Here is a 15205-nt window from a genome sequence, read left to right as displayed (position 1 = left end):
ACTTTGCGAGTTTGATCTGCGTGATTCCCTGCGACTCCATCCATTGGTGCCGATTGAATTAGGAGTCAATTACAGGAATATAAACAAAGTCGCCAGCAGGCTACTCTCCATTTTCCTTTCTTTGTCCAACTTTGAGGAAGTCAGCTTTACCTGTCCAAGCCGAAACCACTTCCCTGTGCGTAAACAAGCCTCCGTGTGCAGACCCGATGACAATGACCAATTTAATTTCATGCTCTAAACATCTGCAGCCGTGTCAGACGATGCGAGCGAGTGGGAAGCCTCGCCGAGGGTCTGGGACCAGCTGCCAACAGGGGCATAACACTGATGAATATTAAACAGCGACGGCCATTAATATGCATGGGTCTCTTCAGACCTGTCTGGACGTGACAGGGTGGGCTACGGTTACAGGTCAGGATGGCACTCAACGGCTGGCGGGCATCTCAACATAATCGCAGAAAAGTGCGGTGCTTTGGTTCGATACACGTGCGGGCGTGTGTGTGTGCGAGTCTCACAGTTGGGGTTTTGGATAGTATCAGACGACCGATATTATTGGCAGAAAAATGAGATATTGGATCATATCGGGACAGGGGAACCTTGGTTCGTTTCAGAAGGTCCGACTCTAATCGAAACAGATGTTAACCAAATCATGTAAATCCAATTAATCTCTTCCAGAAACGCAAAACATATTTTTATGCATAGTTGATCAATTCTAGTTTTGCAGGCAGAAAAACAACCAAAAAAGATAAACAAACATTTAAGGTTGTTTTTACCTTCACTGAAGACATGCTTCTTGCTTGGTGTGACTGAAAACAGGAAGGTGGTGGTGGTTGATCTCGCTGCCATGTGGCGTCTTTGGGAACAGTCATGTCTTCAGTGAGGGTCATTTTCCTGATAAATTATTCATTCATTCATTTTCTACCGCTTATCCTCATGAGGGTCGCAGGGGTTGCTGGAGCCTATCCCAGCTGTCTTCGGGCAAGAGGCGGGGTACACCCTGGACTGGTGGCCAGCCAATCACAGGGCACATATAGACAAACAACCATTCACACTCACATTCATACCTATGGACAATTTGGAGTCGCGAATTAACCTAGCATGTTTTTGGAATGTGGGAAGAAACCGGAGTACCCGGAGAAAACTCACGCATACACGGGGAGAACATGCAAACTCCACACAGAGATGGCTGAGGGTGGAATTGAACTCTTTAGTAGTCAGCAGTAGAACACAGGTTAGTTTCAGGAAAATATCAGTTCTCCACTAAAAAAGGGAGACTATACCAACATTCATTCATTCATTCATTCATTTTCTACCTCTTATCCTCACGAGGGTCGCAGGGGTGCTGGAGCCTATCCCAGCTGTCTTCGGGCGAGAGGCGGGGTACACCCTGGACTGGTGGCCAGCCAGCCAATCACAGGGCACATATAGACAAACAACCATTCACACTCATATTCATACCTATGGACAATTTGGAGTCGCCAATTAACCTAGCATGTTTTTGGAATGTGGAAGGAAACCGGAGTACCCGGAGAAAACCCATTCCACACAGAGATAGCCGAGGATGGGATTGATCTCGGGTCTCCTAGCTGTGAGGCTAACCACTCGACCGCCGTGCAGCCGCTGCGAAATGATATTTTTTTTAATCTGATTCACATTGGATAACATGTTAGCTTGTCGTAGTTTGGTTGCAGCAGCGTTTTAGGTGGGCGGGGGGGGGGGGGGTAGTTTAGTATCGGCTTAGTTGAAAATGTTGCAATGTGAAAGGGCCCCTAAATGTGTTTTCCCTATCAGATACAACAAGAGTGGCTCCCTGTTGCTTTCATTGAGGCAACATCCACTCTTCCAGGTTGGAGCCCCCCCCCTCCTCTATCCCCACCCCCGGTGGAGATTTCCTCCTAATGCAGCCAAATCCATGCAGCACACGCACGGCGACTATGGATCACTGCAGCACATGACCGACTTCAAGGCGTGCGCACACTCCGATACACTTACCTGCACCGCACAAGCATCCAGCCGGCCACCCCCTACGGTGACTTGGCACCCGCCCCCCCCATCCCACATGTAATCAAGTCAGTCAGTGACTTAGTGAAATTGCATTAGCCACACTTTTCTGGGTTTGATTAGAAAAAAAGGGGGTCTGATCCTGCAGATTCGCGTAGCAATTTAATATATGTGTTTTTTTTTATTATTATATTATTCTTAAAACACATTCTCCTGGGAGCGAGGAGACGAGTAAGTGACAAATTCAGATCGGGAATAATCCCACACGAGTTAGGGATGGTTACGGGTGTTTTACATGGTAATGGAATACGCTTGTTTTGTGACTTATTCTTCCATTTCTATCGCATTACTTTTGGCGACAGCATCGTCTCCCAGCATGCAAAGGGAATCTCAATTTGCTGTTTATGCATAAGCCTGCACAACTGTTGGCATATGCGTACCTATAGCAAACCCACAGAGTCCAAAACCTGGGTCTCAATAATGTATGAATCTTTGGTCATCTTTGACGGGGAGGGATGAGGGGGGGCACCCCATCACAATCTGTCTCCCTTCGTGTCTGATTGGATCTTAACAAGAGCTTTCCATTATTGAAATGAAATTTGACGCCGCCATCCGGGAGACTGAACCCTCAGATGAGAATTAATAGCATCAATAAATAATGGCATAAATATATTGAGGCGTGAAATGAGTTGGATTAATTATTAAAAGTGTTTCTTTTTTCTGCATCGGTGTTGGTACGCTCCTCTGTGGATTTACTGTGAGTGATGTTATGACAACAAAAAGTACAGAGCCCGATGAATACTGAGTGGTATTTAAAGAAGTTTACATTTCACCGAAGAAACGCCAACAAATGATGCTTCCAACTTTCTTCCCTCGTTCCCTTTCCGCCATCTTCTCCCTCCAATCAGGAGAACGGAGATTGAAAGCAAACACAGAGGTGCCAGTAACGACAAGACTTGCTCTAATTGAAATTAGCCTCAGGTTGGGGGGGGGGTAAGACGCCAGGCTCTGTCAATATGATTGAATTTCAGCGGCTTCTACTGCAGGTCCCTCCCCTCGGAATAGTGAGGATAAACCAAGAGACACAAAGATAACTTTTAGGATGTCAACTGTGGAAATTGTAGGAGAAAAAATTGGAACAAAGCTAATATTTACAAACATATTTACAGGGATGAAACAACAGGAGGGCTGCACGGCGGCCGAGTGGTTAGCGTGCATGTTGCCATGTTGCCGTTATTCGGTGCGACAGCGCCAATCTCATAATCTTTGGCACAAACTGGCACCAACTGGCACTGGTCCAATGTCTGTTTTGGTCAAGTAGTTTGGAAAATAAATTACCCGCAAAATATGTGACTTATACTCCTTTGCGACTTATGTATGTTTTTTTTTTATACCTAATTATGCATTTTTGGCCTTGTGCGACATATACTCCAATGCGACTTGTGTATGTTTTTTTCTCCACCTAATTATACATTTTTCGCCTTGTGCAACTTATACTCCAGTGCGACTTATATGTTTTTTTTCTACCTAATTATGCATTTTGGCCTTCTGCGACTTATACTCCAATGTATGTTATGTATGTTATCTTATGTATGTTTTTTTTCTACCTAATTATACATTTTTCGCCTTGTGCAACTTATACTCCAGTGCTACTTATGTATGTTTTTTTCTACCTAATTATGAATTTTTGGCATTGTGCGACTTATACTCCAGTGCGACTTATGTATGTTTTTTTCTACCTAATTATGCATTTCTGGCCTTGTGCGACTTATACTCCAATGCGACTTATCTATGTTTTTTTTCTACCTAATTATGCATTTTTGGCCTTGTGCGACTTATACTCCAATGTATGTTATGTATGTTATCTTATGTATGTTTTTTTTCTACCTAATTATAAATTTTTCGTCTTGTGCAACTGATACTCCAGCGCTACTTATGTATGTTTTTTTTCTACCTAATTATGAATTTTTGGCCTTGTGCGACTTATACTTCAGTGCGACTTATGTATGTTTTTTCTACCTAATTATGCATTTTTGGCCTTGTGCGACTTATACTCCAATGTATGTTATGTATGTTATCCTATGTATGTTTTTTTTCTACCTAATTATAAATTTTTCGCCTTGTGCAACTTATACTCCAGTGCTACTTATGTATGTTTTTTTCTACCTAATTATGCATTTTTGGCCTTGTGCGACTTATACTCCTGTGCTACTTCATTCATTCATTTTCTACCGCTTTTCCTCATACGTGAACACTCTTATGATTATTAATATTGTTACGCCGATTGAACTACATTACTTGCGCATTGCCACTTGGCCAAACGCACCTGCTAGCTATTAGCCGGATAGCATCTTGCTACAGCACACATTTATATTATATGTTCTATATATTATTATATTATATTGTATATATATTATATTGTACATATATTATTGTATTTTTTTCTTCTACGATCTGTGGTGGCTGGTTCCTTGTTCCCTACTGCCTCATGAGGTGAGGCGTGCGCCGTTCAAGTTTAAAGTAGTGCCGCTTCCGTTGATGCATGATTTGGGTACATGCCAAGATCATTTACATTCCTTCAGAGGTGTCGTGGGGGGGGGGGTGCCTAATTATTGCAGTAAGTAAACAACATCTAATGAAAATAGCAGCGGGTCTCCAGCCAGCTGCCACGTTTAAAAAGGAAGTACAAACGTATGACACGATATTAACGGCGTGTCAGGTTACAAGCTTCAATCTTATCTCCGCAGCCAGTTACATCGCTGCAGGGTGAGCGGCAAAGGGTGGGCAAAGCAAAGAGACGTGTCACTTTCCCTTGACACCCTCATGTATAGAAATACCGACAATGTGTGCTTCAATTACAGCGTGTCGTACATGTTCCATGTTATGTATGTCATGTATGGCAAAACTTGGCCTCGCTGGAAGCCGACGGGAGCCCTCATCCGTCATCCAGGTGACATTAGTGGAACATCTATATATAGCTGCTGTTCTTATGGGAATACTGGACTGCAATATCTTGGGATTGTTTAGTTGGTTTTGAACATGCTTTACATGCTGACGATTACAATTGTCATTGTACTGCACTTGAAACTAGCATGTTTTTGGAATTTTGGAATGTGGAGCCTATCCCAGCTGTCTTTGGGCGAAAGGCGGGGTCCACCCCGGACTGGTGGCCAGCCAATCACAGGGCACATATAGACAAACAACCATTCACACTCACATTCATACCTATGGACAATTTGGAGTCGCCAATTAACCTAGCATGTTTTTGGAATGTGGGAGGAAACCGGAGTACCCGGAGAAAACCCACGCATGCACGGGGAGAACATGCAAACTCCACACAGAGATGGCCGAGGGTTGAATTGAACTCTTTAGTAGTCAGCAGTAGAACATAGGTTAGTTTCAGGAAAATATCAGTTCCCCACTAAAAAAGGGAGACTACACCAACATTCATTCATTCATTCATTCATTTTCTACGTCTTATCCTCACGAGGGTCGCAGGGGGTGGATTGCCAGAGATGGCCGAGGGTGGGATTGAACTCGGTCTCCTAGCTGTGAGGTCTGTGCGCTAACCACTCGACCGCCATGCAGCCAAGTATGAACATCCATCAATCCATCCATTTTCTACCGCTTATCCTTATCCACGGGGAGAACATGCAAACTCCACACAGAGATGGCCGAGGGTGGAATTGAACTCTGGTCTCCTAGCTGTGAGATCTATCATATTTCATTATTATTTGGCAAATGGCGATTAATCACAATTAATTAAATGGAAAACTGATTAATTTGATTACAACTTGTAATCATTTCAATAATGAATGAGTGGTTAGATGGTCATAAATGAATGACACCGTATGCTCGCACTGTTTCAGGCCATCCCATAATTTTACTCCACATATTGATATTGCTAAAACCTTTTCTGTTATGGATGTCATATTTCCCAGAGGTTTACATTGGTGTGAAGTTGACTGTATAAATAAATAGCATGAAAATACCCGTGCCTATTGTGTGCAGGAGTATTATGTATTGAATATTCAATCTTTACCAAGGATCATTTTGCAAACAGGAAAGCAAAAATCGACTTTTCCACTGACAAAGTTCAAATACCACATGAGGTTCCCTTTAAATTACAAATTGCGAGGTCAGGTATTGATCGAGCGCCCTGGACAAGGGATGATTGACACTCCAGGCAAATATTACGATGATGCTTTTCATAATACGACGGCTCCACGCGCGCCGGCCACATAATTAGGTACCTCTGCACAATGGTGTGCTCACCTCCAGGCAAGAAGACATCAGAATGCTAAGCTCCTAGCGTAGCATCACACATCACTTGGCAGGAATAATCCCTTTCTGCTTTATGTCCCACTCAGCATCACCTCCGGCACGGCAACATCTCCCGCTAGACACTTTTCCATTTGCACCTTCTTTCCGCAGCCTTTTGTGACATTGAACGCCACTTCTGCTGACCCCTTCTCGCGGGATTACAGCAATTTTTCTTCCACATAATAAACATCTTTCTTGTGTTTTCATCCTGGGCTTGTAATTAGATTGGGCGAGTCTGTTTTGAATGTCAAAAGGCAAAGAAAAGCGAAAGTGTAAAGTACATTAGAGCAAACTACATTAGTCTCAAAGAGTGGAGTGGGCACCCCACTGCCAACATGTACAAATTGAGAGTATTTGACTCTTGTATTGGCTGCACGGCGGTCGAGTGGTGAGCGCGCAGACCTCACAGCTCGGAGACCCAAGTTCAATCCCACACTCGGTCATCTCCGTGTGGAGTTTTCATGTTCTCCCCGTGCATGCGTGGGTTTTCTCCAGGTACTCCGGTTTCCTCCCACATTCCAAAAACATGCTAGGTTAATTGGTGACGAGGTTAATTGGCGACACCTAGGAAATGCTGGAGAGACTTGGTCTCTCAACTGGCTTGGGAACGCCCCAGGATCCACCGGATCTCACCAGGTAGAGAGAGCGATAATGTAACAGTGACTATAGGGGTGTTATTTCATGCCTAGAGGGCTCTAATAATGTTAAAAAATGCTTGGTTAATTAGCGACTCCAAATTGTCCATAGGTATGAATGTGAGTGTGAATGGTTGTTTGTCTATATGTGCCCTGTGATTGGCTGGCCACCAGTCCAGGGTGGCATTATTATTATTATTTATTATTACTTATCTTCTTTTGTGTCTGTTATTATATGGGAGCCAGGCAACGACATTTTGTTGGCAATTTCACTACTGTGTTTTTGTGCAATGACAATAAAGGGAGTCTATGTCTATAGATAAAAAATAGATATTAGTTTCTCTAGTATTTCAATTCGAGGGTTGGGGGTGCGAAAACATTTCTGTCCCTTGAGGGGGGTTTGACAGAAAAGAATTGACAACCACTACATTTGAAGGAGGGAGGGGGTCAGGCAATGTGTGTTTACACGCATGCATGTGTCGATGTGGAGCGCTATCATGAGGGAAGGGCAAGCTGCCACGCGGAACGTGCCCTGGGGCAAGGCAATATAACAAGTACCGCAATGAACAGCCATGACATCATGGCAAATAGTATTTATTTTTTTTTTTTAAATTGTAAATACATGATGTGGGAGGGGAGTTATGGATAAATATATTCTCACTTCCACTCCCCGGGTGACTGGCGTCCGCCGCCACCGCCGCCCCACACAGACAATGCCGAGGCAATGAAACGTGTCTACAGCTGGAAAATGATTATTTTCATCATTTATTCATAGAAGTGTGATTGAAACTGGATGAGGTTGAGTAGTGTGAAGTCATAGTTTTAAAAAAAAAAAAAAAAAAACATCCACCAGCCTGGCTATGGAAAACATGGCGGCGTCATAAAAATTTTGCAGATTAATAGAAGCGTGTGAGGCGTGTGCAAAAGGCGAGCAATTAACTGGTCTTGTGTGTTTGCACATGTTGCACGGATACACGACCAGGCCCCCGACTCAAACATTACATATTCAAATCCATTAGGCTGAAAAGGTTGAAAACAATAATAACAACGTTGCATATCTTCTCTGGTGGTTCCTTCTACTGAACACATACACAGACGAGACCTGAACGGAATGTGCTGATTAAAAGCTTGACGGGTCGTCCTCTCTTGTCTCCCCCCCCGAGGGACAGCGTTTCCTGGAGCGAGAAAATGAACCCTATAATTGCTCCTGATGAGATGTTTGGGGAGGCTGACCATGCACTGAGCCAATCAGTGACTAGCGGTGATGTACGCAGCGTCCCGCAAAAGTTAATGCGGCCCCACACATTTCAGAATTTTAATGACGGTATCGTCTCAAAGTGCAGCATCTGCGGGGGTTGCACCCTCGGATCACCCGCAAATGGCAACACGTGGTCCTCAAACCAACCTCTTCCCTCATGATGGTGCTCACGCTATAGCCTTCCATTATTGCTGCCTCGTTTTTTTGTGTTTTTTCCTCAATTAATCAATAAATTATAGCTGTTTGATGGTAGACTAGTTATTATTAGTCAAAACATACTGAATGTACCACAGAGCGAAAAAAGTTGTCCTCCTTTTCCGTGTGGAAGTGGTACATTTTTCGTTTTTTACTTACTTACGTCATTTTTCCCCACCCTTAAGTTTAGAAGAACTAAATTCGAGGCTAACTGGTTAGCTTGTGGACATATGGAGTAGCATAATAGTTGGCACAAACAATGAATAATAGCAGAATATAATATATAACATATTAATTATGCATTTTTGGCCTTGTGCGACTTATACTTCACTGCGACTTATGTATTTTTTTTCCTACCTAATTATGAATTTTTGGCCTTGTGCGACTTATACTCCAGTGCAACTTATGTATGTTTTTTTCTACTTAATTATGCATTTTTGGCCTTGTGCGACTTATGTATGTTTTTTTCTACCTAATTATGCATTTTTGGCCTTGTGCGACTTATACTCCAGTGCGACTTATGTATGTTTTTCCTACCTAATTATGAATTTTTGGCCTTGTGCGACTTATACTCCAGTGCAACTTATGTATGTTTTTTTCTACTTAATTATGCATTTTTGGCCTTGTGCGACTTATGTATGTTTTTTTCTACCTAATTATGCATTTTTGGCCTTGTGCGACTTATACTCCAGTGCGACTTATGTATGTTTTTTCTACCTAATTATGCATTTTTGGCCTTGTGTGACTTATACTCCAGTGCAACTTATGTATGTTTTTTTCTAACTAATTATGCATTTTTGGCCTTGTGCGACTTATATATGTTTTTTTCTACCTAATTATGCATTTTTGGCCTTGTGCAACTTATACTCCAGTGCGACTTATGTATGTTTTTTTTCTACCTAATTATGATTTTTTGGCCTTGTGTGACTTATACTCCAGTGCAACTTATGTATGTTTTTTTTTCACAAAAATAATGATATTTCGACAATCACAGCTGCGTGTTGCATCACTGTACTGCTACACAAGCTGTACTAGTTTTAAGTATCTTTTCTGCAGTACTGTCCCTTGGAAAGATACAGTAAATGCTGAAACATGAAGGGTTGTACACTCGCTGCTGTGTTATGTCCAAACTTGCCAAAGCACTTCATTCCCAACAATCAAAGTTCCCAGCGTAGCGCATGTTGGTAAGCTCTTGACTTCAAATAAGTTGCGTCTTAGAGGTACACTTGACTAAGCTTGAAGTAGACTACTAAATCCCGTCGCCGCACGAACTCATCAACTCCATCTCTCATTCCGGGGCGCCTCGCCTCCCAATTTCATTTGATTCAGGATGAAGTCCCTTTCAATGCATGTTTTTTTTTTCTAATTTCTCCCCTCGCCAATCTCTTAATGGCTTCTTCGCTGGACCCTGATGAAAACAATGACTTTTAACCTTCCCTCTTCTTGCCTCCCGCCGTCCTTCCATGCATCCGTCCGTCCCGCAGCCAATCACAGTGGACTTATTTCACTTTCTAAATGATTTCTTACTCCTTCAATCTCTTTGCAGCCATTCAAAAGGCTGGGGCCCAGGCAGGCAGGCAAGCATTGGTGCATTGTGACAGGTGAAATGAAAGCTCAGAGAAATCTCATCTTCTTATGAACGCTCCGAGGCATTCAGCCAGTCAAAAAAAAAAAAAAAAGAACAGAAAAAGAAAAATCCTGCACTGTTCCTTCTTTCTGAAGGCGCAGACAGATGGAAGATGAAAAAAGAGGAGCTGTTATTTCAAGACCATTTGGGGTTTTTCCTTTATCCACAGTTGATCACTGCTGTTCTTGTTTTCTCCGTAGCGGCAAGGGGGGGGGGGGGGGTGCACTGACTTGCCGTAATAGCAACTGTAGGAATACGTTGCGTTAACTACATAGTAATAATATATGCACGGCAAATCAAGCCTTTCTAGGTGTGTCGTTGCACTTTTTTTTTTTAACTTTTACCGTGTGTTCTAAAGATATAACAACAGATAAAAAGAGACAGCTCATGACAGAGCCTTCTCCATCGCTGCCCTCCCCACCCTCTGGAACTCTTTGCCCCATTCACTCCGTGCTTGCCCTGACCTTCCCAGTTTCAAATAACAACTAAAAACCCACCTCTTTAAATCTGTTTTTAATGTCTTTAACTTTTTACACCGGACTGCTGTTCCCCGCCCCGCTTTTACTCACATTTTAACTGTGTATAAACGAATGAATGTTGTATTTTAATGTATTTTTTACTCTGTTTACTTGCTTTTATTCAACTCCATTCTTCTGTAAAGTGTCTTTGAGTATTTTGAAAAGCGAAAATAAAATGTATTATTATTATTATTATTATTATTATTATTATTATTAATTCATTCATTTTCTACCACTTTATCCTAACGAGGGTCGCGGGGTGCTGGAGCCTACCCCAGCTGTCTTCGGGCGAGAGAGCCTTGGACTGGTGGCCAGCCAATCACAGGGCACATATAGACAAACGTCCCTTCACACTCACATTCATACCTATGGACAATGGACAGTCGCTAATTAACCTACCATGTTTTTGGAATGTGGGAGGAAACCGGAGTACCCGGAGAAAACCCACGCATGCACGGGGAGAACATGCAAACTCCACACAGAGATGGCCGAGGGTGGAATTGAACCCTGGTCTCCTAGCTGTGAGGTCTGCGCGCTAACCACTGCACGTAATGGGACACCCCTGTTTTCCTTTAATATTACAGGATTTCAACCGACACCTTGTGCTAAATCAGCATGTTATTTTGTTGCCAATCTCAGTCAAACGCCATCAGAGTAAGTTAGAATTATGCAAACGGATAAATACGCCAGTTAAGGCATCATCATCATCAAAATTGTAGCTGTTGATCAAAATTGTAGCCTTCTTCTGGTGCAGACAAAAAGAGCTTGCCTCTAGTGGGTTGCTGTGTGAGAAAGGAGGGAGTGGCTGCTAGAGTGAAACCTCAAGGTCGGAGGCAGAGTGGAAGATGTGGGAGCAAAAGAGCAGCTTTGACTCTCCAGAGTCTGACTGTGTGTGTGTGTTTAAATGTGTTTAGAAGCATTCTGCAAAGTCACACTGCTATCTCCTTTCCCCGTCTCCCGTCTCGACCTGAATCCCACCTTCCCCTCCATCTGTCCCATTACGGACAGTGGAGCGCTCTTTAATTCCAAGCACTAATTGACTCCCTTGGATGAACTGTCATAAAGAAGTCTTATTTTTCCACCTTTCCACCCAAGCCTGACCATCATCTTTCTGAATCGCCGTCCTCACCTTGCAATTCTCCGCTCTTGCTGTAGAGCTCTCGTCTCTGCTCCCTCAGGTAGGCACTCATACTGATGGCATGGGATGATGACTCAAACCTACAAGAAATGCAAGGAAGTCCATCAGGTTTCTGTATTGGAAGCCTCGATGCTGGAATTTAGACAGTAGAGAAGCGCTTTTAGAAAGCCCTGCTGGGTACACATTATTATGTGTGTCTGCAGCTTTAATGCTAACAAGTGTGTTTGTTCACGTCTTGTCTGCTACACAGTGTGGGACTTTATCTACTTTTCACGAATGCACCGTAATTCTGCACTTGTCCAAACACATGCCATGCATCAGATATATACATATACAGATACATTGTAACTGATGTTATCTTAGTGATGTCTGATTGGTTGTATTTTCTCATATTGTATCTACTATGGCAACAGGGCCAAGATAAAGATGGCCCTCCTTGTCTGGAGGGCAAATTATATTTAGTAGATTGTAAACAGGTTTTCCTCATTCATTCATTTTCTCCCGCTTATCCTCACAAGGGTGCTGGAGCCTATCCCATTCGGGCGACAGGCGGGGTAAACTCTGGACTGGTGGCCAGCCAATCACAGGGCACATATAAACAAACAACCATTCACACTCACATTCATACCTATGGACAATTTGGAGTCGCTAATTAACCTAGCATGTTTTTGGAATGTGGGAGGAAACCGGGGTACCCGGAGAAAACCCACACATGCACGGGGAGAACATGCAAACTCCACACAGAGATGGCCGAGGGTGGGATTGAACTCGGGTCTCCTAGCTGTGAGGTCTGTGCGCTAACCACTCGACCACAGTGCAACCAAGTATGAACATCCATCAATCCATCCATTTTCTATTGCTTATCCTCACGAGGGTCGCGGGGGTGCTGGAGCCTATCCCAGCTGTCTTCAGACCAGAGGCGGGGTACACCCTGGACTGGTGGCCAGCCAATCACAGGGCACATATAGACAAACAACCATTCACACTCACATTCATACCTATGGACAATTTGGAGTCGCCAATTTAGGTCTGCGTGCTAACCACTCGACCGCCGTGCAGCCAAGTATGAATATATTCCATTTATTAAAATTGATTGCAATTCGATCTGTAACCAATTAACCGTGATAAACGAGGGATGTCTGTATAATTTTGCCTACAAATGGGAACCTATTAGAGTTCGTCCTTACTTGAAAAGTGACTGCTTGGCACGTTGCGGCTTCTTCTTGGCAAAAAAGGCGGCGAACTCGCTGCCCGTGCTGGCGTAGGCGAGCTGGGCCGACGGCTCTGTGGTGCTGCGACTGTTCTTGACGTCCAGATACTCCATGAGTAGCACCTGGACAAAGAAAACATGGTCACAAATGTACTTCAAAAGGAACTAGAATGTTCATTCTAAAAGGTGTTGCACATAAAACCCGGGTAAGAATTTCATTTCGGGGGGCACAGGAGTGTCCAAAATGTCTTGGTAAGATGAAGAATTAAGAATTAAAGGTGTCCAGCCCAACACTGATTCATGAAATAATTGATGATGGAGTCCATCATTGCAATATATCGCAATCAAGCCCCATTTTCCTGAGAGAAAAGGGCCTCTGTGCACGTACAGTACGTACATGATGACCACTATATGCAGAACGGTGTCGACCATTTAAGCCAATGATCCATGGGCAAATCAGTCAATGTCTTATCATGCTTCATAAAAATCTTATCAACTTCTAACAATAGGATGAGACCATGGCGATACGGCCAGAACAGACAAAAGTGAACTTCCTCCACTCCATCATTCTATCCTCTCGCTGGCTTACGCTCATTTTTCAACATCTCTTTCGCGCCTCATCTTTCTATTTTCTCACTCGCTCGTCTTAATTTCTCGCCCCCGTGTGCAATACATATGCTCGGAAATAGCGCCCCGCACCCTGCATCAAACGGCTCCATAATTTAGCGAGGGCCATTTAGCCTTGTGTCTAATTCGGAGGCGCGATGTGGGTCGGCCCCCGGAATGGGACATGGAGTAATGGCCGGGCAGATGGAGATCCATCCCCGCCGTAATGATGTAATTAGGGCCGCAGAGAGAGCAAGCTTGCCGCCATGCATGGGAAAAGCCGTTACGTGAGAGCCTCCATTCGCACAAGAAACGGCGGCAACATGAGGATTGTTTACAAAAGTAAACAGTAGCTTAGGGCTGTGTGACACCGCTTGCTACTAGGCCTCACGCTGCGGCTAATCCCATCACTGTATTAATTACTTAACGATGAGCTGATGGGGCGAAACCCCCGCTTGCAGCCCCCCAAACGCAACTTAATGAAATGCCAACGCTGCACTGATGAAGGGAGGGGGGGGAGTGGTTGGGGGGGGCTGTGACCCTACTTAAATTGCATTAGCCCGCTGACAGTGTGAACTTTGGAGGCAATTAACTGGACTGCGATGGGAGAAAAGACAAGAAGGGTTCAGAAAAAGGCTATTAGGCATAGATTTTTTTAAAGTACATAAAATATATATTTTATACCCTACTGATTTACGATTTTTCTGTCACACTTAAATGTTTCAGATCATCAAACAAACTTAATTAGTCGATGGCAACACAGCTGAACCCAAAATGCAGTTTTTAAAAGCAACTTTGTATGACCTCCATTCACATCTGTCAGTCTGGAAAAGATTACAAAGCCATTTATAAAGCTCTGGGACTCCAGCAAACCACAGTGAGAGCCTGGAAAAACCTGGAACTGTTTTAAAATGTTAAACTAAAATGTTACTCTGATTAAAAAAAAGGCGCATGTGGAGTCTGACGACGAGAAGCTCGACATGTGACGCTAGCCAGCTAGCTGCTACCGGTGACAGCTAGGTAAAATGCTATGTAATATGACAATCACGCTATGAATTGTCATGCCGCCACCGAACAGGGATCGTTTTTTTTTATCATCAATGTTTAGCGGAGCGCGCAGACCTCACAGCCAGGAGACCAGGGTTCAATTCCACCCTCGGCCATCTCTGTGTGGAGTTTGCATGTTCTCCCCGTGCATGCATGGGTTTTCTCCGGGTACTCTGGTTTCCTCCCACATTCCAAAAACATGCTAGGTTAATTGGCGACTCCAAATTGTCCATAGGTATGAATGTGAGTGTGAATGGTTGTTTGTCTATGTGTGCCCTGTGATTGGCTGGCTAGCCACCAGTCCAGGGTGTACCCCGCCTCTCGCCCGAAGACGGTTGGCATAGGCTCCAGCATCCCTGCAACCCTCATGAGGATAAGAGGTAGAAAATGAATGAATGTTGGTGTAGTCTCCCTTTTTTAGTGGGGAACTGATATTTTCCTGAAACTAACCCATGTTCTACTGCTGACTACTAAAGAGTTCAATTCCACCCTCGGCCATCTCTGTGTGGAGTTTGCATGTTCTCCCCGTGCATGCATGGGTTTTCTCCGGGTACTCTGGTTTCCTCCCACATTCCAAAAACATGCTAGGTTAATTGGCGACTCCAAATTGTCCATAGGTATGAATGTGAGTGTGAATGGTTGTTTGTCTA

The 15205-nt window shown here is 43.7% G+C and overlaps 1 protein-coding gene across 1 annotated transcript in view; it reads right to left on the bottom strand.

Moving 5' to 3' along the window:
- The window catches only part of exoc4 (exocyst complex component 4), an 89899-nt gene that overhangs the window by 61497 nt on the left and 13197 nt on the right, over window positions 1-15205 (bottom strand). The window contains exons 9-10 of the mRNA XM_058077159.2: window positions 12880-13025; window positions 11684-11772 (exon numbers count right to left, since the gene is read on the bottom strand). Of these exons, the coding sequence (XP_057933142.2) occupies window positions 11684-11772; window positions 12880-13025 (235 nt within the window). The remainder of the gene's footprint in view (window positions 1-11683; window positions 11773-12879; window positions 13026-15205) is intronic.

Source organism: Doryrhamphus excisus, linkage group LG2 (assembly GCF_037039965.1).
Source record: "Doryrhamphus excisus strain RoL-2023G ecotype Guam linkage group LG2, RoL_Dexc_Guam_v1.1, whole genome shotgun sequence".
NCBI lineage: Eukaryota > Metazoa > Chordata > Actinopteri > Syngnathiformes > Syngnathidae > Doryrhamphus > Doryrhamphus excisus.
This window is presented reverse-complemented; position numbering and strand designations above follow the sequence as displayed.